The sequence below is a fragment of the Microtus ochrogaster genome (genome assembly GCF_000317375.1).
Source record: "Microtus ochrogaster isolate Prairie Vole_2 chromosome 6 unlocalized genomic scaffold, MicOch1.0 chr6_random_2, whole genome shotgun sequence".
In the NCBI taxonomy this organism is placed as follows: domain Eukaryota; kingdom Metazoa; phylum Chordata; class Mammalia; order Rodentia; family Cricetidae; genus Microtus; species Microtus ochrogaster.
In genome coordinates, this window is record NW_004949095.1 from 11,510,848 (window position 1) to 11,538,270 (window position 27,423).

The following is a 27,423-nucleotide window of genomic DNA, read 5'->3' on the forward strand; positions in this document are numbered from 1 at the left end:
CTATCTAAGTTGAAGGAAATTAAGTGTGCTATCCAAGTAGAAATGAAAAGAATGATGCTCCAGACAGAACAGACATGGAAAAAAATCCCAGGAAGAAGGGATCCTAGAGCAGTGTTTCTCAACCTTCATAATGCTTTGTCCCTTTAATACAGTTCCCCATGTTGTGGTGACCCGCAACCATAAAACAATTTTCATTGCTAGTTCCTAACAGTAATTTTGCTACTGTTATGGATGCTAATGTAAATATCTGATATGCAAGATATCTACTATGTGACACCTATGGGGTTGTGACCCACGGGTTGAGAACCACTGCCCTAGGCCATTGGCTAATCTGCCCAAAGATCAGTGTTTTCAGAGCATAGAACCTGGATTGGCAAGGCAAAGAAAAGGACAAGATCAGGGGCTGTGGATATCAGAATTTGGACTTTATCCTAAATAGTAAGTGTTTTGGAACCGTCACAAGCCGAGAGGCCTGTGTTCTCACTTAGACTCACACCAGAACAAAGAGCAGGAGAGCATGTCAAGTGTTTCCCTTGTTTGCCATTTCAGCGCTGAGTTTCAGGGCAAGTGTGGGGGCTTCTGGTTCAAGTCAGCCTTTCCCTTCCTTGTGCATTTTAATTACCCGTGTTCTTCCTGACCTCCACAATCATGGTTAATTGAAACTGGGCTCTAACTCCAGGGAATCCATGAGGAAACCTAATAAGGTATGTAGCAGATGAAATTGTGATTTCTATTGGAAACTGAAGCCCCTGTAAATAACAGGCATTTTGATTTCTGTGGGAAACAGAGAGGTCCTGGCAAATATCAGCCATCCAGAGCAGCTCCGTTGGTAATCCCCTAAACCAGTTGCAGATGTCGGCTCAAACAGCCAGGACTGTGCATCTGTAATTTTAAAATTGTCTCATATTTCTAAAACTTGACTCCACATGCACCGGAAATCACTGACATGAATTATGAACCCCAGGAAGAAAAGAAGCATAAGAAATGCCAGAAGTGATAGGAGCTGATACTCAGCGTGGCCGGGCTGTGTGCACAGGATGAGCAAGTGATGACATGGTTCCTTCCTACAGGACATGGAGCCCGCCACCAGACTTCTGAAAACGAAAACGCGCAAGTGGATGGACCAAACAAGAGGAAGCCATTTAGAGATGGTTGGGTTCTCAAAAACAAATCCTGCTTTTCCCCTTTCCCTCCTCCACTTGACAAACAGGTCAACAGGAAGGCCAGAGTGCTGGAAAAGGAAAAGTTTCTGAAGGGAGAAAAAAAAGTTACCAAACATAATTGTCCACTAAAAATTCCTTACTTTAATCAAGAAAGTCGATTTTTAGTAGAATAGCAAAGGAAATAATAAAACAGCCTATTACTAACCCAATATTTTAGTTCTTCTCCATAAAAAATATCATTAGAGACCCAGAGCTTAAAGAATGCATATTGTCTGATAAACAAAGAATAATCAGGGGCCACTAAAAATAACTTCAATTGTAACAAATACTATTATTATCTGTCTTGCTTGGGCTCGTCTTTATTTGTATTTCTGTGCACCGTTTCCAAGGCTGTGCTCCATCCATCCAAGCAATCTCAGTGGCAGCCGATCTAGTAACGTGCCCATAGGGGCCATCCATCACAGGCTCTGTGTAAATAACTTCACCAGAATGGAAGACAAAACTTTCAGCCAATTACTTAGGAAAGAGGGAGTTTGGTGCTGGGCTTTAAGAAACCAAGATGTGATTATGAACTCTGGGCGTTCATTTCCTGAATGGGGAACATTCATCCTGGGGAGGTTAGCCTGGCGGAATCCCACGGGAGTGGAGAGGGATTGGTTTCCGAATCAAAGAAATCACATGGTAATTTTGAGGCTGAGCATTTCATTCCCTCATTTAACTGAAGCTCTACATAGTTACATTTTGTTCAAAAGATCATCGATACGTTATACTTCTTTTCTAACGTCCATAATTTAAGAATTCATACTGCTTGGCAAATAAAGCCACTTTGGTCTTTCTAGACTTAACTCTCAGAGAAGCATTAACTCTTGAGCTACTCAGACGACACCAGGGAGGTCACAGTCTCGCTGCACCACACACGATTCCCTCCCCCAAAAAAGAAATACGATTCCACAGAAACCACAATGGACAAGTTCATTGCAAACATTTGGGGGAAGGGGAGGAGAGGCTTCATGAAAGGGTGGAGGGCTTACAGCACATGGAACTTGAGACAGATCCACAGAGCTACCATATGAAGGAATCTATAAGACATTGTCTTCTATTAGGGTTCTTGAACCAGAAAACAAGATTTAAATGTTTGCAACAGTTTATGCGAACTGACATTAATGTATTGATATTTAGGTACCTGGACAAAGACTCCTCAGAGTTGTAACATCTGAACAGAGACTCCTCAGGACTGTGACACCCCAGTGAAGCTAGACTGGGGGCCCAAGGCTAAACAAGATGAACTCCCTTGCCTGACTACTGTGGTTTTTGCATGAATGTCCTTTTCTATGAATGTGCGTTGCAGGATTCTCTAACTGAAATAAATTAAGGACTGAACTAAAAATGTCTCTCTTGATGCTTCTGAGTTAAATATTCTAATGCAGGAAAGGGGTCAACGATGCTATTGTACCAGATGAGAAAAACCCATGCTCTAGGGACAGAAAGTGCAATCTGCCTCAGTCATGGAGAATTTGGGAAATATTTACAATCGGTGGATTTGATTTCAGTATGGGAAACAATGATCAAGAATGAAAACACGGACAAGAATGCCTCAGCTTCTGCTGACTTTCGTTTTCACAGTCATAATGAGCCGGCCCTCTGCCCAGGAGACATTCTGGTACAGAACATGGATGTCAACACTAAGAAGTATCCCAGGGCTTCTTTATAGTTAATGATGCTTGACAGTTTGTCTTATTCTAATCCCTTAAATTACTGCATTGAAAGGACTGGGGTCCTCTAATAATTATGAATTTGGCAATTTGGCATTGCTGGGAAGTATTCTTAGCCCACGAGCTGGTGGCTGCCAGCCGGCCAACAGCTGAAAGTTGCCTGGCTTCCTTCTCCTCTCACCAGTGAAGAGCCTGAGAGCTTCCGTCTTTGTACAGCACGAATAGCCACTACTCCCTTCCCACACACCAACCCAACCAGCCTCTGTCCCATCTAGCAAACTACAATTTGAAGTTCTTAGCTGCTGGGAATTTCCCTTTCTGTAAGAATTTGAATGCTATTACATATTCATTCTTTTCTGCAGATGACTATTTTATTTCAAAAGATCTGAATTTGAATACTAAGAGAATGAATTCAGTTTCTAAATGTTTGCTTTGTCTCAGTAGCCAGAGGACTTATGTCAGAAAAATATAGCTACATGGTAAGAATATTAGTAGATGAGGCCACAGGGTTTTGCTCAGTGTGGGAAAACATGACATGAATGGAGCTCAAACACCATTTCTGGTGAAGACTCCCAAGCATGGACGAATGCCTGTATCTTCCTCACATACATTTTAAAGTCAAGCTCCAACATGAAGACTAATACTAATAGATTAAAAGCACTTTCATTAAAAATCTAAAACACTTAATAAAATCCATCACTGTGTATGTTATATTGAAAAGAATAGTGTATCAAAGCAAAGACACAAGTATGCAAAGTGTTAAAAATTGAAATTATGTGAAAAGGCTCTAGGGAATCTATAAATACTAGTAATATAAAATGCCTTTTTTCATGGAGAAATAATTAGAAAACATAACTCCAAATACTCCATTTATAATTGTATTTTCAGAAAGAACTGTGAGTAACCTATGTTATGGAAAACTAGAACATATTGTCAGCAATAGACAGTTATCTGATTGGAAGGAAGAACAGCATCAGAACAAAACAAGATTTGTCAGGGGTTAATTCATAAGATTTACAAATAGCCAGTCACAATCAAAATAATGTTCTAGCTGGAATATGACAAGATTTTAATCTTCAACTAAAAGAATGAACAATTTACAAAAGAGAAAGTATGTTTGAAAAGGAATGATAATGAATGATAATGAATGGCTATGATTATTAAAATAGAAAGAGAGCTGCAAGAATTACAAAGCGCGTCACTATACAGTGAGAGATGGAGGCACACAATGAACAACCTAAGCAGAGAGTCCAGTCAAAAGGCTCATCCTCGACTGACGATGAAGCCAGAATTATTCTGCTACTTTGCTGCTGTACTGCTGAGGGTAGCACTTTCCCAAATATCACAAAACCAAAACCAAAACAAAAAAAAAATGATGGCCCCAGCTTCAGGGGTGGCTAATAATCTGCATTGCTGGGCAATGGCTAGCCGCAGAGCAAGTGTTTAAGAGGTGTGAGTTCGAGTTAGCTGTGGGGACACAAACTGTCATCCCAGGGCTCGAAAGGTTTAAGCAAAAGGAACCCCAACAGCGGGCTGGGCTACAAAGCAAGTTCTAGGCCAGTGTGTGTTCTGACCATTGCACTATCACAGATGAAATCATTGTATGAACAAGATAATCACAAACCAGTGGTAATAACAGACCATTCATTCTATTACACACGTACATTTACTCACTTAGAATCAAGTAATAAAGAGCAAAAGAAACTGAGTTAGAGGCAACAATCATATCCCCTTTACAACAGCCTCTTAGAGATAGGTTCATTTATTGTGTCCCTGGGACAAAAGAGGAAACAGAAAAATAACGATGCTTAGTGGCACCTGCAGCCAGTGAGGGGCAGAGCCATGTGCTGAAGCCTGGGAGTCAGGCTGCAGAACCCACGCTCATAGCCTTCATGTTCTTCTTTGTACATTGTGCCCACTTTGAACCATGGGCCATGATGAGCCCTTCCAAATGGACTCCAGAGACAGTTGCCAAGAATGAAGTCATGAACTTTGGGGAGGGGAAGAAAAAGACCAAAATATATTTAAAGCTAAAATTTGTTTTAAGTAATTTTTAAGTGCTATAAGCATTCAATATAAATATTAATATATGTTTATATTAATTTATTAATATAATTAAATATTATTATATCATTATTAATTGATAAAATAATATTTTAACTTCTATGAGCATTCAGGTGAATAATTTTTATTGATCTTGGGGTGGAAGTCTCCTTTCTAAATATAAATACTATGGAAGAGTTGAGAGAAAGAACAATACAAAACTAGATTCCAATGAAGGAGCAGCATAGAAGCAGCCAGCGCACGGGGAGCGTGAGGGAAGTGAGAGAACAGCTCAGTAACACAGAGCGGGGGAGATGGGAGATACAACTCCAAGTGTTCTCCAGCATCAGAGGAGAGGTGTGCTCGAAATCAAGTATTTCAAAAGCAGATTTCTGAATGATTTCAACATAAAGAAATGAAGCCGCCAAGAAGGCACATTGCCAGATACACACATACAATCATCACACACTGTGCACATCTGTTTGAATCTCAGGCTGTGCCTCATGGATACTTTACTATGCAACAAGAGCAAATATTATACCTTTTGTAAATTTTTTTTTAAAAAAAGAATAGCAGATATCACTCTAATTGGAAAATTTTCCCCAAAACATTACAAAAGTTAAAAAAATAAAAGTCAGTAAAAGAAAATTGTTAATAAGTATAACAAAAGATCAATACAAAAGGTCAAAAATAGAATATAAAAATTAAGTTATAAAGTAAAAGTATTAATTTCAGGGAACATAAGGAAAGGCAAGAATGGTTCACACCACAGAAAATATTCATTGTCAGTAAGAATGGTTCACACCACAGAGAATATTCATTGTCAGTAAGAATGGTTCACACCACAGAGAATACTCATTGTCAGTGAGGCGAAACACTTCTCACAGCTTCCGAAGGCAGAAGCCTGTGACCCAGCCAAAAAAATGGTTTCCATACACCTCAGTACAAATCCAGAAAACTACTGTGGAAAAAAACAGCAAGACAAAGTATATATTTCTTAAATTGTCTAAGCCAAATTAATACCTTTTCTTTTACAATAAACAATTTAAAAACTTAGAGGTAGAAAAATGTTTCTTCTCTTTATTACACATAAAAATACCCAAATTTAAAAGTAAAGTATCCAATTTTTTTTTTTTTTTGATTTTCGAGACAGGGTTTCTCCATAGCTCTTGGTTCCTGTCCTGGAACTAGCTCTTGTAGACCAGGCTGGCCTCGAACTCACAGAGATCCGCCTGCCTCTGCCTCCCAAGTGCTGGGATTAAAGGCATGTGCCACCACTGCCCGGCCCCAAATTATTTTTTAAAAAACTTAAAAGTCAATATGAAAATGGCACAGAGTGTCCTTCCGAAAGATAAAGGACACACCAAATCTTTCAAAACCCAGAAGATCCAACATCCATTACAAACACAAACATGGAAAGCTGCTCCATAACCACCAGTAAGTGAAACACAAATTGAAACAGGAATATATTATCCTTCCCATTAGAATAACAAAACTTATATGAAGTGTGTTTATTCAGAGCCAGGGGTTCAACCCTTGTAAGTGTGTTGCTGTTGGTCTATTGAGGGTGCGACAGTTTGGGAAGCACAGCATCCACACAAGGGAAACAGTGCCAAAGCCTCCTTCATGATAGTGAGGAAGGAAGTACAACCATCCAAACACAATGAAACTGCAGTGAGCCCTGGGAGGACCAGAAAGTGGACCACAGGCACTCCTGAGGGATGGCATAGGAAGAGTAAGGAATGGGGGTGTGTGAGGTGAACAAGACTTTGCCTTGGGCCTGAGATAGGCCAATTAGAAAGAGATCAGCAGCAGCAGGGAGCTTCTTCACCATGCTGCTGGCTGAGTTGGTATAAAGCAGAAGCTTCTCTGAGATCTGAAGTCAAGGTTAAACAAGCTGTCCTTACAACAAGGGCTCACTACTCTGGGATCAAACAACCGATATAATCCCAGGGTCCATAAACACTCAAGGGCCACAAGCGGGAAGATCTTAAGAAGTCGCTATTGATGCAGGGGAATGTTCGGGTCTGAAAATCATGATTAATAAAATGGCTTCTTTAGTGGAAGATGCATAGAAAGATAGATGATAGATAGATAGATAGATGATAGATAGATAGATAGATAGATAGATAGATAGATAGATAGATAGATGGATGGATAGATGATAGATAGATAGATAGATAGATAGATAGATAGATAGATAGATAGATAGATTAATAGATAGATGATAGATAATACATAGATGATAGATAATAGATAGATGATAGATAGATGATAGATAGATAGATAGATAGATAGATAGATAGATAGATAGATAGATAGATAGATAATATCTAAGTTCCAGGAAAATTTTGAACATTCAGGCATTTACCACACTAGGAATCAAACACTCCTCACCTGTAGATGAGGGTGACCTCATAGTATTCATTCTCTAGTCTTAATAAAGTAATTATTTTCTTATCTTATAAGGTATTAGCTGGCTCCTATACCTTATAAGGAATTATTGGAATAAACTGTAGAGTTTAGAGATAAATATTGACTTACATCTCCCTTAAATTCATTGTTTTCAGGACTACTGAATATATAGGAGCATTACTATAAGAAGAATATTAGAAACAAAAATGACAGCAAATGAATATAAATGGTGATATGTAGTAGTTGAGACTGTGAAGCATGGTTCTTGCTGCAATGTCTAAACTATTGGAAGCCGTGGACAACTGTGATTAGCAGGAGGCCTATAATCACTTGTTCCTACCCGTCCGTTGCTGCTCTACACTCAACAGCTAAGCCTAGATGCCCATTACTTGCGGAATATATGATGAAAAGGTGGTACATTTACACAGAGGAACATTAACCTGCTGTTAAGGAAAATGAAATTGTGAAGTTAGGAGGTAATTGGATGGCGCTAGAAAGCCGTCATCCAGAGCAAGGTGACCCAGACCTAGGAAGACAAACGTCGCATGTCATCTCTCATGTGTGGATGTCACCTTTTCAGCTTTAAATATGTGTGTTTGATTGGGAATACTCAGGAAGGTTAAGAGACTATCAAGGGACATGGGGGAAGAGCAGGTGGTTCAAGAGAGGGGTATATGGAATATAATGATGTAAAGAGGGAAGGGAGAATAATGCAAGAAAAAGAATTAGATGGGGTGGGGATGGGAGGGCAGGATAAATGGGGAACATGGGGAGAAGAGACTGACACTAAAGGCCTTCTTTAAAAGGTAGCCATATATAAACCTACTACTGTAGAAGTGTCCTAAATATACACACATACACTTATAGAAAAAGACGTTAAATAGACTCACCTATTACAGGAAGGAGACCAATACCCCAATAATATGCCCCATACTAGCAAATAATCCCAGCACCATAGGTGAGCTACCTATTTCTGAGCTGTCAGTCAAAGGGTCCCATAGATTGCCCCAAACATTGTAGAATATTGCCAATGCTCTTGGTTAGCCTCCATAATTTCATGGTAAGACCCGGCTGCTGGAGACACTATATACCTTAGTGGCAAAACAGGGAGAAATCAAGGAGGTACTGACCTCGGGACGTCACCTCTACTGGCTACCTTTCACAGGATTAGAAGGTGTTGTACGCACACTACCAGGAAAGAACTCTGTGAGCCACAGTAATGACTGGCCTGACAGACAAGATGTGTCTACTGAGACAATGGTGGCATGATTGTAGGTTATGAGAGTAACCATCCACTTTCTGATTGCTTGTAGGGAGCGTTTCCTAAGCCCATACTTGACACTGTTAATAGGACCAAGAAACTATGACTAGCTAGGTCATGGACCCTAGTGGAGACCCTACCAATACGGCTCAGCTATCAATGATAATATTACACCCGTAGATCAGTGCATCTGATGGATGGCAGCTAACACAGAAAACAGCAACTGGTCAATTAGCAGTGAATAAGAAACTAGAAAGTTAGCTGGGCGATGGTGGAGCACACCTTTAATCCCAGCACTTGGGAGGCAGAGGCAGGCAGATCTCTGTGAGTTCGAGGACAGCCTGGTCTAGTTCCAGCTAGTTCCAGGACAGGAACCAAAAAGCTATGGAGAAACCCTGTCTCGAAAATCCAAAAAAAAGAAAGAAAGAAAGAAAGAAAGAAAGAAAGAAAGAAAGAAAGAAAGAAAGAAAGAAAGAAAGAAAGAAAGAAACTAGAAAGTTAAAAACGGGACATTCATGACACATTCCTTACACCAAGACTCGGGGATCTTCTGGGAAGCAGGGCAGGAAAGACTCTAAGAGCCAGAGGTAGTGGATGACTTCAAGGAAAAACAGCGTCTTCTGGACTCCACAGGACAGTTGCGCTATGAACTCACAGCCATTTTGGGGGAGTGCACAAGATCTGCCCAAGGTCAAGCTGAACAAGAACAGTCACAGAAGGAAGGAGGAAGGAGGAGGTGGGCACCACGTCCTTCCAGGAGCTGTGGAGCGATGGTTACTTATCGCTACTGGGAAATAGAGTGTCAGGTTTCTTTAATCCCTAGTAGGTTGACACCATTATAGGACAGGTTCCATTCCTGAGAGTAGTTAGGCCATGCAAATTGGAACCCATGGGTTTTAGAAAAAAACAGAGAAGAGAACTCAGTGTTAGGTGGGGAAAAAATGGGGTTGAATCTGGGAGGAGTTGAGGGAGGGAGTAAATATGATCTAAATGTGTTGTATGAAATTCTCAAAATATTAATCACAGTATTACTTGAAAATTAGCAATTTTTATTTCATGTCTTCACGGCTAATGTAGTATCTTACTTCAATTATATTATTTATATATAAGTAATGTAACATCTAACTTCTATGCCGTTAATAAACTTTATATGTTCTTTCATGTAAATTTATAAATATAGGTAATAAACAAAAAATTAAATTTCTTATCTTTTTTATTTTTTTGTTTTTCGAAACAGGGTTTTTTGTAGCTCTGGAGCCTGTCCTGGTACTAGTAGACCAGGCTGGCCTTGAACTCACAGAGATCAACCTGCCTACCACTACCTCCTGAGTGTGCTGGGTTTAAAGGCGTGTGCCAGCACCTCCTTTTTTTTTTTTTTTTTTTTTGAGGCAGCGTTTCTCTGAGTAACCCTGGCTATCATGGAACTTATTTTGTAGACCAGGCCAGGCTGGCCTCGAATTCAGAGATCTGCCTGCCTCTGCCTCCCCAGTGCTGGGATTAAAATTCTTTTTTCTTAAAGAGTAAGCTTATAGTCAAATGACCTGGATCTGAATCCTAGAGACTTCATTGATATTCTGTATGATCCAGCATGTACTTCTGTATGTGCCTCAACTTCCTTTCTGGTAATAAAGTAAGAGGGATGCAGATCTCAGGGAGGGGAGATTAACACACACACACACACACACACACACACACACACACACACGCACACACACATATGCACACACGTGCACACATAAACACAACTATTCCTAGGCTTATTACCTACTAGCATCTCATTTAATATTTACAACAACCTAGGAAGCAGCTACTATTGCTATTCACTTCAGAGTAGAAGCTTGAGGCCAATGTGCTCCTGCTTACACAGTAACTTTTGTAGCTGAAGACTGGTCAGAAAACATTGCTTCTCAACCTCGTACTGGTCTATAGTATTATTTTTAAAGGACTGGGAGAGTAAGGGATAGAATTCTGATAATAGATTGGAAAAAATATTAATTTAATCAGTCAGTTGGCCACAGATGTTAAGAAGGAGGAACTATCCACTGTTATGACTTTAAAGAAGATAGCACAGGCAAGCAACCCCTAATCAGAACGGAATTGTTTGGATGCCAACACTCAGCAAGCCCATCCCATCGTCGGGTGCACTTCCTGGAATGGCTGAAGGAGCTTCTTTGGACCACAACTCTGAGCTTCAGGTGAGTGGGTCCATCCCCACTTCCAGGCCCTATGACCAGGTGAGAAGCCAACTTTGTCCTCACATATCCAGCCTAGGTCAATAAGTATGTCATGTTATCTAGCCCCAGGGGTTGGTTGGATAGAAGCACATGAATCAGCAGTCTAATTTCCTAGAAACTTCTTCATTCCTGTTGTTGGACAGGAAATACCCTGAGCAATAATTGCTGTCACATTGGAGCCAAATAGCCAAAGAATAGAGCCAAAAAATATGGAAGGAGCCAGCCTGGGCCATGAATTAATCCACAATTCTACTATCCCCTCATTTCAATTATATACATTAATAAGATTAATAAGATCGCTTTTCCAGAGTCTTTTAAGTTGAGTTTCCTGAAACCTACAGCTGAAAGAATCCAAACTTATGTAAATATCAGTACCAGGAAATCAGCTAAGGGTCAGGTTAAAGGGGGTAAAATGAGGAAAAGCCTGCACGGAACACTCCACTTTCAGCTAGGGAGCAGGCAGTCACTGTGCTGGAGTAGTGCTGAGCACAATGATACAAAATACACAAGCAGTAAGCCTGAGCCTCTGAGGTACCACATGTGGCCCAGGCAAGCATGGGATCTCCTCCTGCCTCAGGAAAATCACTTTGGATTCTCCCAGTGGCAGGTGAGTGCAGTCTGGGGCCCATGACCACATCAGCGACTTTTCTGTCCTACACCGTGGGGGCCAAAGTGTGAATTATTAGTCATTTAAATGTCAACCATTCCTCTTTCCCCCCTAACATATTAAAGTCTAGAAAATTGCATCCCATTTGTGTTTCGGTACTCACATCTTAAGGCCAGGAAGGCCCATGTCTGTCCCTGGCATCCCATGCGCTCCCCATCCAGCACCTGCAACTCCTTTATCAGGTAACAACCTCAGCTCTCAAGTGACGTTCAAAGACATCATCAGTTCAGTAACTTCAATCCCACACCTCACTTCTGCTTCCCCTCAACCCTAGGACACATTTTCTCTGTCTTCAAAGACACCTCCAGTATCCCAGCTGGTCAATTTCCTTTCAATTTTCTGTCAACATCATCTTTTTTTTTCTTTTTCCTCAGCACCGCCTCAGATATACCTTCCTGCTTTCCATGTCATTTGGTGAATCCAAATGATGGTGCCCTGGTTAGTAGAATATGAAGCCAAATGTCATTAAAACCTCCTTCTCATTTTTTCCATCAAATGGAAAAGGGATACAAGTCTGAGTGAAGTCTCAAATCTGGCCATGTTATAGTTTTAATATGAAATGTCCCTTGGGACTTCTAGGGTCAAGGCCTGATTGCCAGCTGATCAGTTTTCAGAAAACCACCAGACATGAAAGTTCTGACAAGCTGATAGATTAATGTGTAGCAAGGAATTAATAATTTTTTAACTATAGCAAGTAAAGGTAACTGGATATGTACAATTGATGCTCTTGGAAAGGTGTATCCTCTATCTGTCCGTCCGTTCCTCAATCTCAGCTTCCTGGCTGCCTCAAGGTGAGCAACTCAGCCTTAATCTGCCCTGTCCACCACGATGCTCTGGCTCAGGATGGTGAAAAACAAAGAATCCAGTACAGCATGGACTGAAACTATGAGTCCAAGTCCTACTTGCTTCTGTAAGTTGTTTCCCTCGAGCATCTTGTCACAGTGACAAAGTCTTCACCTTGAGAGTGGGACAGCCATCTTCCTGACTTCGTGGAGCTGTCAGAGCATACTGAATCAGGCTTTAATTGTATTGAGCTATCAAGATGCTGGGGTTGTTTGCTACTTGTTGATGTCTCCTGGTTTATGCACAGTTCAAGCCACTCATATTAAGTGGTACTTTTCTCTCTGCAAAACTGCAATGTAGTTTTCCTCTTGACCTTCTATGTTGACTATGGAGGAATCTCAGCTCAGAACAGGTTCAGCTTTATATATCTTCAGCTTTATGACAGCGTCCAGCTATAGACTAGAAGAACTGTCTTTAAGACCATAGGGTTGCTATTATCACTAGGTCTCAGATGGTGCCTGGCACTCCCTACCACCTAACAACTTCCCCTAAGCTTCCTGAAATTCCCCAAGCATCCACTGCAACTGACTATTTTTCCTTGGCATGTTCTCTCCATGAGAAGAACCAGCTGCAGTGATTGCCAGCTCCTTAGCTGAGGATGGAGTTTTCCCTGTAGCCCTTCTCCTTAATGTTGTCTTCTCTAGGTTGTCCAACCTTTCTTACCACCTCTTGATCTTCTTTTCAGTTCCCCATGGATTCCAATCTTTTATTCATCACCCTTTGAACCTTATATTTCTTTCAATGTTGTCACCCTTTGGAGCTAATCTCATCTCTCCCATGACTTTGATAACGACTTTAAATAGCGACAACTCTAAAACACACCCCTCTGCGCTACATGACTCCCAAATCCCAAGTCATAACGATGTCCCCAATAAGCACAAACAACTCCTACCTTCTTTTCTTACCTAGTCTAATTTATCTTCCTTATCTTCCCTTTGTCAGTGAGTCTGCTCAGTCATAAGCCTGGAAGGGCAACTCACGCCTAAAAATGGTTGTAACCATATTTGCCTGCCTCTGTATGCTTCCTTATACCAATATTTGCGTTTTTAACATGTTTCTTCAAAAACACTATTAGTTCCAGCATCTGTACTTGCACACCCTTTGACACTATTCTCTAGACTTCCCTGATATAAGAACCAGTTGGTATCCCTTCCCTTTTGGAAATCTACCAAGGGCTCTCCTGTACTTTGAAGATGCTCTTTGTCTCTTCTCAGAGACACATCCATCCAATCTCCCGTGATGTGTTTGCTCTGGCTTCCAACATTGTGAATCCAGACGTACACTCAATGGCCATCCTGTTTTGAGTCTGAATCCATATCTAACCCTCTATGGTCCTTTCCTGTGCCCAAATCAGAAGGCTGAGAGCGATGGAGTCTCAAGCCCTTGTTCTGGCCTCCAATTCATCACAGGCTTCTGAAGTTCTTTCTGTTTCATCAAATTCTTGAATTTATCAGCATTGCCACTAACTCAGAACTATCTATAATTTCTTATCCAGAACACCTGACTAGTCTCCGTTCTCCATCTTGCCTCCCCTTCACAGTCTCCCTCCATCCCACAAGCAGCAGGATGCTTCTAAAATGTTCCTGTGACTTCTGTGTCTGCCCTCGGGAGACGACAATACTCTGATGGAACTCTGAGCCTCATGGCAGTAGACAAAATGCCATAAGAAAAATGTGAACAACAAAATGAGATAATGTGAGACTCTGAGGAGGGAGTGTAATCAGACATACGGGACATGAAAAGGCTAGCCTCTTGCAGAAGTGATGTTTCAGTAAGACTTGAGTGAGCAGAAGTCTATAGAATTTAGTAGAGCATATACTGCTTACATACCAACATCCCCAACTGGACCCTGAGTACATCTTACTACTCTAAGCATTGCCACAGGCTTTGGCATATTTAGATTTTAAATACACATCTGATGAGCACAGAGACAGCTGAAGCTTCCATTGAAATTGTACAAAACTCAACTTTATGTAAATTGTGTAATTATAAATTTTTTGTGTTACATGTTGGCATCGATTTGTAAGTCGACTAAAATTTCAAGGCAATAAAAACAAGTGGGGTAGGACTGACTTTGTGTTGTTTCTGTTGTGTAGTTTTTACCTCATACCCTGCAGCCCCGAGAGGATAGCAGAATGGACATTACCGCTTGAGAGACACCGTGGGACCTTTCAGCTTTATTGTACAGGTAGTAGCAGTTGGAAGGGTGGGATCTAAAGGTCCTGGCTCTGCATCTTTTCATAGGCAAAGCTAATTTTATACAAATCCAAGCAGACATCAAATACCTAGATTCATAAATAAAACAACTTTAAGTTGTGATAGTGTACTTCTGCTAAGCAGACAACTATAAAAGGTCCTCTGAAAAATATGCTCTTGTGTTATAAATATCTGGATTTGATTCTGGAAAGTAAGTTATTGAGAGTCATAAACTAAGAGTTGCAAACTGAGATTATTTCTTTTAGTTGACAGCAAAATCTGTCCTGAAACAAGCGGATTTGCTGCTTTCGTTTGGCCTCCCTGCTGTGCCTACTAACTTGTTTCACTACAAAAATGGGTTACGCTGGTTGACACAGTGCTCCCTCTGATCCCACAAGAATATTGGGTCCTGCATGCCACAGTATATGTACTGTTTTTCTAAAGCATTAGAAATAAAATAATTCTGGATTTCAAGACTTGAGTGACCCCAAGTACTATTTTCCAACATGCTCCTAATTCTGTTATCTTGGGTTACAAAACCTCTGAAATGTGTGGGATTTGATGTTCTTGGCAAAAGTGAAGTCGCAGAAACACAGTCATGATCTTAGCATTTAGAGCTTCTCTAATTGAGAGCAATACAATTTCAGGCTTCCTCTCAAATCTTATATAAAGTAGGTACCTGTGCCATCAAACTACTGCATTTCCTTGCTGTAGCTTCTGACCTGTGTAAACTTTTTTTTTTTTGAGTCAGGGTTTCTCTGTATACCTCTGGCTGTCCTGAAACTCACTATGGAGACCAGATTAGCCTCAAAATCAGAGACCCACCTGTTTCTGCTTTCCAAATGCTGGAATTAAAGACATACATTACCACCAACCAGGGAGGAAACCTTTATAGGTAAACCCACACCACATGAAGCCGCAATCTAGACATTGTGGGCATTGGAATAATTTGTTGTGACTTCTAATTTTTCAAATACTTCATTTTCCTCATCCTATAACTTCTATAACTATTTGACTAATTATACTTCATACATCTTCATCTAAATGTTCCAAGTAGCACATGCCTTCTGGAAGCAAGGATTGTTCTCTTTCTAGGGTATGTGTGTATCTTCTACTTGGCTGTGGAAGCATCCTTACGCATATAGTTCAGACTCTTGTAATCACCCTGTAGAGATTCCCTATTTAATTCATTCTGTATCCCATTGGACTGGATCTCACTATGTAGCTCAGGTTGGACTTGAACTTGTGACAATCCTCTTGTTTCATCCTCCTGCAAACTTCCCCCACATAATTTTTATATATATATTTCTATTCTTCCCAGTACACATCTGAGCAAGCTTGGGATCATTTTGGATAAATCCCCATGGCTACTAAAGAGCATGATTAAAGTTGAATACCTAGATTCAAAGCTTGTTTTTTCCTAAATATTAGGGGCAAATACCTGACTCATGTGCCAACCTCCTTCTCAACCTGTGCAGTTGGGAGGACAAGCTTATTTCCTTCGTGGTACAAATGAGAACACAGCTTCTGTTTAAATCTTTCTCAAATAGCTTGATCATGCCTTTATACTTCTGTAAAATGTATTAAAAGATTCAAATCTGCAGTCATATAAAAACAATGTAAGTTTGCTTTGGGATTTTTATTCTTAAAACATACAAATAATTGGAATTGGGTAAGCTTACAGATAAATATATTAAAGTTATATAATCAGTGTTCACCCACCTTTTAGAAGCATCGTGTACATTTATTGAAAACATTATTATGCAGGGGAAAGAGAAAGGCGTATTGTCTCAGACCAACAAAGCAGAAAAAGAAGGGGATGGAGTGGAGAGCGTTAATGATTTTAATGATTTTAAGGCCCATTAAAATTAGAGAATCATCAAAGCACCCACCAGGTTAAGGGTTTATTATTACAGCATCATAGGGTTTACTAGTTCATACCTTTCAGTCACAGCAAGTTATTAGCAGTGAAGGATAACCCTCCGAAGAGGAGTTTTGTTTCAGTGATAGGGTGTTATGAACAAGACAACCTAAGTTTTCTTTAAAAAAAAAATTAGTAGCAAGCGCTAGTTGAGTTAATCAGTTAAAGACAAACTGTGCCCTTGGGAAGCTAAATAAAAAAGCAACAGTAAAGCTTACAGAACTTAGCTCGTACAATTTGCCTTGAAGGCGGAAGATTGGTTCCCTGAAATAGCAAAGAATTATATGCTTTAGTTCAGAAAAAAAAAAGTTTTAAGATAAAGTCTGTTATTACCTCTTCTCCTTTCAAAACAATGGGAAAAAAACATCTAGAGCAGAGGTTTCAATTTGTTCAATAATTGTACCTCTGCGTTTAAAAAAAAAAGCTTTTAAAAATCATCATTGTTTTGACTTGAAAAGAAATAACAATGCAAATATTCATTATCACATAAAACATAGAAGAAACAGCAAACTGCCGGAGTTAATACAATCTCTGCAGAGCGCTATTAGTCAGACAGCAGGTCAGCCCCAAAACTCAAAAAACTCAAGTGATCAGAAGGCCTTAGCAATGAGCATCATCATCAAGCAAAAGAAATTTGGCGTGGCAGAGTTTGAACCCAGCTCTGCCTTCCTTCTGGGCTCTCTTCACTGTTACCAAGCTGTGCGAACGTGTGAACTAGCCAGCAGCACCCGGAAGCCCATGCAGCAACTCACCATATTTTCACCCTTGAACTGCCTCAAATTCAATGTTAAATTAAGTTCGGTGGTAACAGAAGCAAGCAAAAGAGGACACAAGAAGTCTAATGCAAAACGCACAGCAAATAGCGGGGGTTACTTAAGTTGAGGCGGTAAGGTTAACTGCAAAAACAGCCAAAACAAAGTGCAAAGTTTGCTCCAAAGACTTTGAAAAGCAAAAATAAAACAGAAAGCTGCATCTTAAGCAAAAGCTACGTGTGATTAATTTGCATTTAAAAAACTTGTCAGTCAAGCAGTTTAGTTCCGATGCTTTGGGGCATGCATGCACTGGGTCTCTTGCATGGTTCCTACCTGATTTCCAATTGTGCTTTTCTTGTGAACCTGACTGCTCCTCTGCTGAGCACTGAGAAAAGCAAAGGAGAGCAGCACTGAAGAAATGCAAGATGTGTTTTGGTGAACAAGTAACAGACACAAAAATACATCACATACTTTAAAAACTCAAGGCAGAAGTCATCGCTACAACCCAGGTCCATCTAATTCTGGAAGATAAAACAACCCAGTGGGATTTCTTGCAGCAATTAGCAACCACCAACAAAAACTATACTAACTCCCTGTGGAAAAACCTACATTAGTAACAATGGTTTGATGCGTTGGGGGGAGGCTTCCCCTGGTGTGCAAAATAATGGGAATGGGCATCAAATTAATACTTAATACTTAGTGGTATGTCACTTTCTGTGACATAGGTATTATTTTCTGCTCAGTACCCTCTACTTCCAACAACACTGTTTTACTCAAAGGCCAATGCCAAAGTTCTTGCTATAGATTCCCAGGCCTTCCTCAATTTATGTCCTTCTCTGCCATTTTGACGTATATCCTCTTCTCATTAGCTTAATCATTGGTGAAATCCAGTCACCGCTTTGCCAGAGCCACTCAGCATAGGCCTCCACAAGAGGCTTCATGCTAGCTTGCTGCTGCTCTAAAGATGCACCCCGACTTCTCTTAGGACTGGAGGGAGGGGAGAGGGGAGTGGGAGGGAAATAGGAGGAGGGGAGGAAGTGGAAAATTTTAATAAATAAATAAATTTATATAAAAAAGATATCTCTCCTATACTTTTGCAAGGCTCCCAACATCTCTTCAAGTGTTAGCCCCAACTTATCTTGTCAGTGAGGCCTACGTTGATCACAATTTTAATGTGGGCCTATGCTTTCCTTCAGGTACCCCCACCCTGTGGCCTCCTTTGTTTCTCATTGTGACATTTCGCCGTCCGGCCTGCCGTAGTTGGTTTTGTGTCTGTTTATCCACACACACCCTTCCACATCTAACTGGAAGCACCCTGTGAGCGAGGCTTTACCTCTGCTTGCTTAATGCTCTCTCTCCCGGGGCTTACAAAGTTGGCAGCAGAAGGTATCTATTGATGAAGAGTCCTGTGAGGCCGCTGCTATTATACTCCCCGCTTCCCAGGGAGCCGGGAGGAAAGGTTAAAGTCAGTCATCACTCTTAGCCCCAGAGCCTATTCTAGTAAGTATGATGTTATTCTAGCTCTCAGAAGAGCGAAGACTTCTGCTCGGTGGTCCATAGATCTGTGATGAGAAAACACAACTCATCTTGGGTATTCTGGCAAGATTAGCGATGCCCTACCCTCAGTCAGTTCATCTAAAGTTTACAGTAGCTGTTTCAGAGGACAGTGGGATGGTCTGCAAGAAAGAAGAGGTACACTAAAGCCAGAAGCTCTCTGCTCAGTGATTGGATGTTATGGTTTGGTAACAAGATAGAAATCAAAACCCCACTTAGAACAGTTGTTCAAACCAGCAGCTTTCTGTAATCTCCCCTGATGTGTTTAAGCTGCTTGCCTCCACCCAAACTCATAAAAACCACACTGCACTCAGCTGAGGCCAGGCAGGGTGGGCAGCAGACGGTAATACTACATTTTTGGCCACTGGAGATATTTTGTGTGTATTTTTGTTTTTCATTACTAATTTACTAATTTCAGTTTCTTTCTAAAGAAAAAAACCCATAGTTTTATAATTTTTAGCTAAATGCCCAATTCCCTTCATTTCTTTTCAACCATTCCTTTGAGGTATCTCAGCCTACAGTTCTCAGTGTTTTGTAAGCAAGGATGTAAAAGGCTTGATTCTGTCTGTGGCCAGGATCCCATGTGCCCACACTGCCCTCTGGCTGCCCACCAAGCCTGGCACACTGGGTGTCTCAAATACTGTTCCCCCTGAACTTCAGTCTCTCCCTCTGTCACCAAAGACACCTTCCCAGAGGCCCCCTGGGCTTGTTCCTCTTCTAGGAATAAACAGGACAATGTCTGCTGCACTGTGAGTGTGCCTTGGTTATGGTTATCTTCCTATATATGATTTTGTTTTAAGGGGACATGTCTTTAACAGACCTCTAATGAGTATAAACACTTTAAAACTACAACAGACCCAGAAGCAAGCTTTTTAATAAATCCCCGTGGACTTTATGTTATGTGTAGATTCTCTTAAAATAAGTTGGGGAAAACGAAGCAGAACCCAACCTTGGGCGGAGCTTGATCCCATCAAACCACCGTTTCTCAGTGGCAACGTGTGAAGGTGTGAATAGTCAGGGGTGTGGGTGGCTTGGACAGGGGAGGAAGGGGAACTGAATGAGCTGTTTCTTAGCTTCAGGATTCTGTCTGTCTGGGTGGTAAGTTTTGATTTCCATTTGGGGTTTTCTGCAGTGTTAGAGATGGAGCAGAAGACCTCCGGCATGCTGGGCAAGGACCCTTCCACCGACACACTTACACAGGCTTCTTAGGCTCTTCCTAGGTCCATGCCTCCTGGCGATGCAAGTTCCTCTCAGTGCTTATTAGCAATATTAGACAAAGGGCATTTCCACTACCAGGGTTTCTGTAGGGAACTGCGCCTGTTTACTAACTACCACTCACATGGTCACATAGGAAAAACAGCGATTTTACGACTCAATCTAAAATACTCTAGGGTTAGAATAAACACTTTGTACCTAATGAATACCTTTTTTTTCAGTAACTGCCCCCATAAATTCAAACATATGGCTGGTAATTATGTACTTAGGTTGACACAGTTGTTCCATAAGTAATAAAAAGGTAAGCTATTTAATTAAAACACACCCATTATCATAACTCTTGATAGCTTAATGACTGAATTATTTAAGAATGTGTTCATGATAAAACGTGAAGAATTTAAGTTAATTTGAGTCCTTGGATTTTTTGGATATGGATACTTAGCTGGTCATCGTAGTTATTTTATAAAATATGCTCGTAAACAATATTTCAATTTGACATAAATCAAAAATTTTAGTGCAGCAACCTTTAAAATTGGTCCTTTTAGCCAAAAGTTAGTTCAAGTGAAGAACATATGTGTGTACGATATTTAATATATGTGTGTATATATATGTAATACACATATGCACACATGTAATAAATACTATGCACAATATATAAATATGTGTTATATAAATTATATATTGTATTTTTATATATTATGTATAATATTTATTACATATATACACACAAAATACAACAAATAAAGGATAAGCTTTATTAAAACAAACAAGAGGATTATTAGAAAGAAAAAAGAGTCTCATTTTCTGATTTGGGATAAAGTTACCTCAGCTTTTATTATATCTATCAATGTTTGTTGTTAATCCCTTAATTATTCTTTACATACAAGTTACTGTGCAAGGTTTTTCCAGATACTACAGCATAAACTATACCAAGTTTAATGTATTTATGCTTGAGAAATAATTTTTAAAGTAAATAAGAAATTGAATCTTTTATAAAAATTAAGAGTCCACTAGAAGCCATCCAAACAAAAAGAAAGCTATAGAACCTTACTTCTTCCCTTCTGTCCTCCTCTGTTTAACACAAAGACGGAAGTATCAGGAGAGTGTGCCTAGGAGGTGTGCGACCATTTGTCAGCTGAGTCCTATACATAGGGAATACTCACAACAGTCAGGGACAAGGAGCGTTACTTCAGCCTGCTATCCTGAGATTTTTATAGAAAACTTGAGATACAAATGTTAACATAAGAAGACATACATTTACTGGATCCCATAGGAAGAGTGTTAGCAAAGCCAGGGTGTGGGGAAATGAGTATTCAGGGAAGCTGCAGGGGAAACTTCGGTGGAGTCATGGACTCAATTTGTAAATGACTTTAAAATCCTTCTAGACCAAAAACTGTTTGGGCCAGTTACAGTGAATTTGGTCAGCAAAGGACAACAGATAGCATTCAGTGTTTCTAGGCTAGAAAATAGTACGACCAAAGAGTTGCTTTTAGAAACATTTCTTCCCCAAAATGGGCATTATTGACTCTGAAGGCCGGAAGCGGGAAGCAGCCAGCCCAGAGCAGCTCCTTCAAATGCTGGAGTCATCCTCGGCGTTCAAAGTCAAATCAAGCTCAGTTCATGAATCCTGCCTTCTGAGAAGCTCCAGTTCTCTCTCCTTGCCGTGAGCCCCCAAAGCCTTCAGTTTGTGTCCATGCTGAATAAGCAGGCTAGTGTCAGACGCAGCTCTTTGTCGCCTCTCCAATGTTCTTTGATAACAGACGGCACTGTATGTGTCTTACTACCTTCTAACACGTTTGCCATTGATAGTACCAAACACAAAGTTTATGGTAGTTTCTTAAGAAATACATCTTTAACGTTTTATTTATTTATTTATTTGGGAGGCATGTGCATGCAGCGATGCATGTGTGGTGCGCTGTAAGCACAATCTGCAGGAGTGATTTCTTTCCTTTCATCATGTGGTCCTGGGGATTGAACTTGGGTTGTCAGACTTGGCGGCAGGCACCTTTACCTACTGCGCCACTTTACCAGTTTCTCACGGAATATTTTTGGGATGTTGCTTTTATGCCATAGTTATGAATAACCAAACAAACAAAGTTTAGCTGCAAAAGAGATTAAATGCTCTGAAGAAACATGTAGGAAAGCATCAATAATGTTTATTTGGGGGCTACAAAATGCTAACACTTGCTGGGATATAAAGTTGCTAAATAGACTAGAGAGGGCTGATGACAATGTAACAAGGTGAAGATATGGGTAGAAGACAGAGATAGAAGGCTTTGGAAATTTTGCTAATTAATTCAAACTTTGTCCTAAAAGCAGTGGCGAATCCCAGGAAGGATGAAAAGGACCAGGACAGGAAGCAGGGAAACTTGAAGAGAGCGAGAGAAGGAAGTGGCCGCTTTTTTAAAGGGAGAGAGACCACGCCCCAATGGGCGTGGTATCTCAGCGGCTATAGGCTGGAGGAGCGGAAGGACCTCCCGCAACAGAAACTGTTGTAGTTTCCCCATTAAGAGGATAACTTTGGTAAAGAAGTGATGAGAGAAGCAAGTGGTCAAACTCAGAAACAAAAAACGGAGATAAAACCAAACCAACTTGACAAGGACGGAGAGAGAGGCAGATAGAGAGTAAGACATGCAGAGTGACATCCTACTTCCGGTGTGAGCAACCATGAGTTCCCATCCACGGAGAAGGGAACGAAGGAAGAAGTGGAGATTACGACCTGGAGATGCACTTAGGGGATGCTGGGTTGAGGCTTCTCTTGGACATGTAAACAGAACGTGTAGGAGGAAGCGGAACATCGTGTATAATTCAGGAAGAAGACCCCAGAATGCAGGTCTGGATTCAGAGTCTGCCAAGAAAGTTGGTAACTGAGCACAGGAGCCAGTAAGTTTGGTTGGGCATAATGCATTGAACAACAAAGGAAGCAGTCTAGGGAAGAGATAACGCAGAGATGAACGACCCCCAGAGACAGCTGAAAAAGACAGGCTGGAGTAGAAATAGGAAAAGCAGAAAAGAGTGTGTGGAGGGGCAGATCACTGAAGCAAAGGTCCAGATCTCTTCAACAGGGACTACTCAATGGTGTCAAATGGCACACTCAGAGCTATCCATTGTTAAACTATTTTGTCCTGGACAAAAACAGCCACACTAGAGAGCTGTGGCAGAGACCAGACTGTAGGGGTTAAAAGGTGAAATATAAAAGAGGAGGTGGAGAAAGCATATAGACTCTTAGATCAACTTAAAGGGACTCGGGTGCCATGAGGAAATGGAGAACTCACGAGACGCATGGGCACTGGAGCTAAAGTCAGGGCATGCATGTAGCACCGGCCTGCTTCAAAACAAACAGACAAACAAAAACAAAAACCTAAAACATGGAAATAGCAGAAACCTTAGCAATGCATAGACTCGTGGGTGGAGAAGAGGCAGCAGAATGCCCTTCTCTATAATCTAGTGGCTGGCCTTGGACTCTTTTAGGGGTAACTAAGAGACCTAATTTCTTTTTTTCTCCTGAGCTACCACTATAGGATATCACCAAGCCACCAGCAAAGCAGGACTCACTGATGAAGGGTATCATACGGTAGCTGAATTCGGTGTACTGTAAAACAGCGCTGTCCAATTCAGTGGCTGATGGGCAGGTGTGGCAAACAAATTTAAATTTTAATATTTTTTTCATGAGCTATTTCACCAGCACAGTTCAACTGCTCAATAGCCACATGTAGCTAGCAGCTACTATACTGATCAGCAGGCTTGAAGTGCGTCCGTCATTTCCAAGCTTGTTGGGCACATTGCTGTGGGGTGAAAAAGCTCTATCCAAGTGTTCTTTTATGTTACCCGCCCCCCTAAAAACAAGGCCACTCCTGACAGGCCCAGGAGTGCAACTTACCGTGTATAGGTCTGGCTCCATCCAAACAGATTGAATCAAAAGGGGGTGAAGGGTTTCTGTAGGACCTTAATATTCTGGATGAATATTATGTGGGAAAACCTTACAGGACTGTGTGAGAAGTGGGGGATGATAAAACAAGGATCATTAATCCCCAAGATTAGCTTTAAGAATGAAGACAGAGTTCTTAAAAACAACAGAGTGGATGTGTGCTACCCAGACCCAACGATCCATCTACAACACAATCCCTATATCTAAGGCTCAGGGGAAACGGCAGCAGCCCAGCAAGATTGTGGGATGGCTGTGGAAAATAACCAAAGGACTACGGCACCTGGTACCAAAAAGTATTTTCAAGATACAACAGAAAAGCTGCACCAGTGCATTCGAACAGTATGGATGCCTGGATAAGACCTACACGGCGACAGCACCAGCTGACATGCTAGCAACCGGACTGAGAGCAAACTCACAGGACTCCAGCCTAGACGGAAAGCTAATCAGTGGTTGCTGAAAGAGGGAAAATTCTTGTTTCTGGGAATAATCTCCCCTAATAGGTGATTCAATACCAGTTGGTCAGCCCTAAAGGTATGCACATAAGAGTAACACTAAATGTACTAATAGGAGTATGCCGTGTGTGCGTGCGTGTGTGTGCGAGCATGTGTGTGTGCGTGCATGTGTGTGTATGTGCATGTGTGTGTGTGCGTGTGTGCATGCGTGTACCGTGTGTGCGCGTGTGCATGTGTGTATTCGTGCATGTGTGTTTGTGTGTGAGAGTGTGTGCATGCATGTGTGCGTGCGTGTGTGTGTGTGTGTGTGTAAAGCAATTGAAGAGGTCATGAATCTGAGAGGGAGTTTGGAAACACAGGACGAGTTGGAAAGGAGAGAGAAGGGGATGGAAACGATACATAGTACTCATTTGAAATTCGCAAATTATATAAAAATTTTAAATTAAAAAAATCAGGTTTAAGACTGGAAATCCACTTATCTTTAAAATGATGTTTGGAACATTGGAGTTCATAACTCACTGGAATAGGTGATGGCTTTTTGAATTTTTTTAATTATTTATTTTATTTTGGGCAAATTATATTGTAATTACATCATCTTTCCCTTTCCTTTCTTCCCTCCAATTCCACCTATATATCCCTCCTTGCTCTCTTGCAAACTCATGACATCTTTTTAATTAATTGTTGTCATGTACAAATATGTGCTAATGTGTATGTGCATGTGTGTATATACATGCATATGAACACACACACATATATCCCTAAGTACATAAATGCAACCTGCTAGTGCATATAGTGTTACTTGTATGCATGTTTTCAGGTTTGGTACTGGATAACCAATTGATGTGCTCTTCCCTGGGAAGACTATTTTTCCCACTCTGAGCGTTCTTTATGCTAAAGTGATACTTTCCTTGCTTTCCAAGTTGCCCAAACTTAAGAGTTCTACCAGATACCTACCCCAGTCAGTGACCAAACATTCAAACACTTTATTACTCAACCTGCATGTGAGTCCCACCCAAAAAAAAAAATCTGTTGTACTCTAATAGCCAAGTTTTGGCTGCACAAGAGAGAGGACTCCTTGTGTAAAAAGTGAGAACAAGGAACATCATTACTCTAGAATTTAATTTTGTTATGGGGAAACATAAAAGAAGAACGTAAAGAAAGGGCTTTGCTTGCCCTGCTGGCTCTGGTATTTAGTGGAAGGTTTAACTCCCTGCCTTTGATAAATGGCAACAGAGGCATTCCACAGGATCAGGAAAGGGACACAGCGAGTGTCACAACCCCGGCATTTTCATGGTACTCACATAACAAGATCTGAAATAAGCTCACTGTATCGTTTCAAGTGTGAGAAAACAGGTGTTCAGATCTCCTCAGCAGACAAGAAAGTACACTGACCTTGGGGTCTGATGCTTACAGTGGGGATGTGTCTTTAACGGACCACGTCTGGAGCCTTATTTCTCTTAAACTACTAACTGCATAAATCTCAGGGACTTGGGAGGCAATCTATGTCTAAGAGCGAATGCGGGAGGGCACGAAAACTTGAACTTTCACTTCTCAAGACACTCAGCAAAGGCGTTTGCCCTTGCGTTCCAACAGTTGACTGGGAAGAATACAGGAACACGAACTAATGAGCAGCTGGCCCTGTTCTTATTTTCTCAAATAGCAAAGACTGCGTAGGTTACCTAAGAAAATATAATTTAGGGAAGTTTCTTCAACAAGGATAAATTAAATCTCTGAAGTCATGAGGAAAGTTGATATTTTCATCTGAAATGCTGATCTTGTAGGTTGAGAAATGATATTGTTATAGTTGAAATACCAAGCTTTTAGAAGCCAGGAAATACCAAAGCCAGCCTCCAGCAGAACTTACTGAGGCTTATTGCACATGGCACATATTTTATGGTCCGTGTTGGACACACAGCTTTGAGGTTTAAAGGAAGCCCCTCAGACTCAGTAGAGAACAAATTCTACAGCAGAAAGAACCCTGGGATGTCCTGAATGGTACCCTAAAAATAAATTCTGATCATCTAATTCTATCATTTTTCTGTTAAAAAAAAACAAACAAAAAACCCACAAACTTTTAGGGGAAAAAAATCAGCTCCATTGCAAACACCATTCCATGCACCTACATACCTCACCATCCCACAAACCTGAGAGCTGGTACACTAGTGTGACAAGTTGCTAAAATTCTTATGAACCAAGGGCCTCTTTGTTTCAATGCTCGACCTTCATTTTCTATCTTTGGAACTAAGAAATACTTACATAATTGTCTTCAAATATGGCTTGACTTTTCTTCCTTGATGGAAACAGCGTGCCTGCCAACTTTAAAATTTATAGCTACAACCATATTTTTTTAATTTTTAAAAGCACAGAAAATACCACAACCCTTCAAAGCGATTTTGAAATGAACATTTCTTCATCTTCATAGTTACCCCAAGTCACACTGAAATGTACTCAGCATACAAATGGAAAGAACATTTACCTTTGATTCTCACTGCAAAACATTATCTTTGATGGGATAGAATCCCCTAGACAATGAGGGGCAGAATAAGTGGAGGCTACATTTGATCAATGCACGCTGTATGCATATATTGGAATAGCATGCTGAGAACCATTAATATGGACAGTTAATACATATTAATGGAAAATTAAGTATTGTCCTTGGGATAATGAAATTAACAGCTAAAATATTCTAGATATAATCATACATAAGTTATAAATTTTAATACAAAGTAACAGTAGGGGCAAGGGAGACAGTTCAGTGGGTAAGAAGTTTGCTGTGCAAGCATGAGAACTTCAGTTCAAATCCTCAGTCCCCACTCAAAAAACTACTCAAGGCTGTAGAGCTGGTAACCTCAGCATTGGGAGTTGACAACAGATGGCTCCCCGGAACTCAGTGGTCACCAGTCTAGCAGAAATGGTGGGCTTCCAGTTCAGAGCCCTGTCTTAAAAGGAGTAAGACACAGAATGATAGACAACCTCCTCTGGCCTTACATATATGTGCCTGAGCACATGAACTACATACCCACACATACACACCGAAAGAGAGAAAGAGAGAGAGAGAGAGAGAGAG

The 27,423-nt window shown here is 40.7% G+C and overlaps 1 protein-coding gene across 5 annotated transcripts in view; it reads right to left on the reverse strand.

The window, feature by feature from the left end:
- Positions 1 to 27,423, reverse strand: part of Dnm3 (dynamin 3) — a 495,066-nt gene that overhangs the window by 255,881 nt on the left and 211,762 nt on the right. For 4 of the 5 annotated variants that reach the window (XM_005363963.2, XM_005363962.2, XM_026787594.1 and 1 more), the window contains exon 13: positions 17,541 to 17,592. In XM_005363963.2, coding sequence (XP_005364020.1) covers positions 17,541 to 17,592 — 52 coding nt within the window. Of the gene's footprint in view, positions 1 to 16,689; positions 16,720 to 17,540; positions 17,593 to 27,423 lie in introns of all 5 variants that reach the window. The other variant, XM_005363961.2, reaches the window with a different exon arrangement.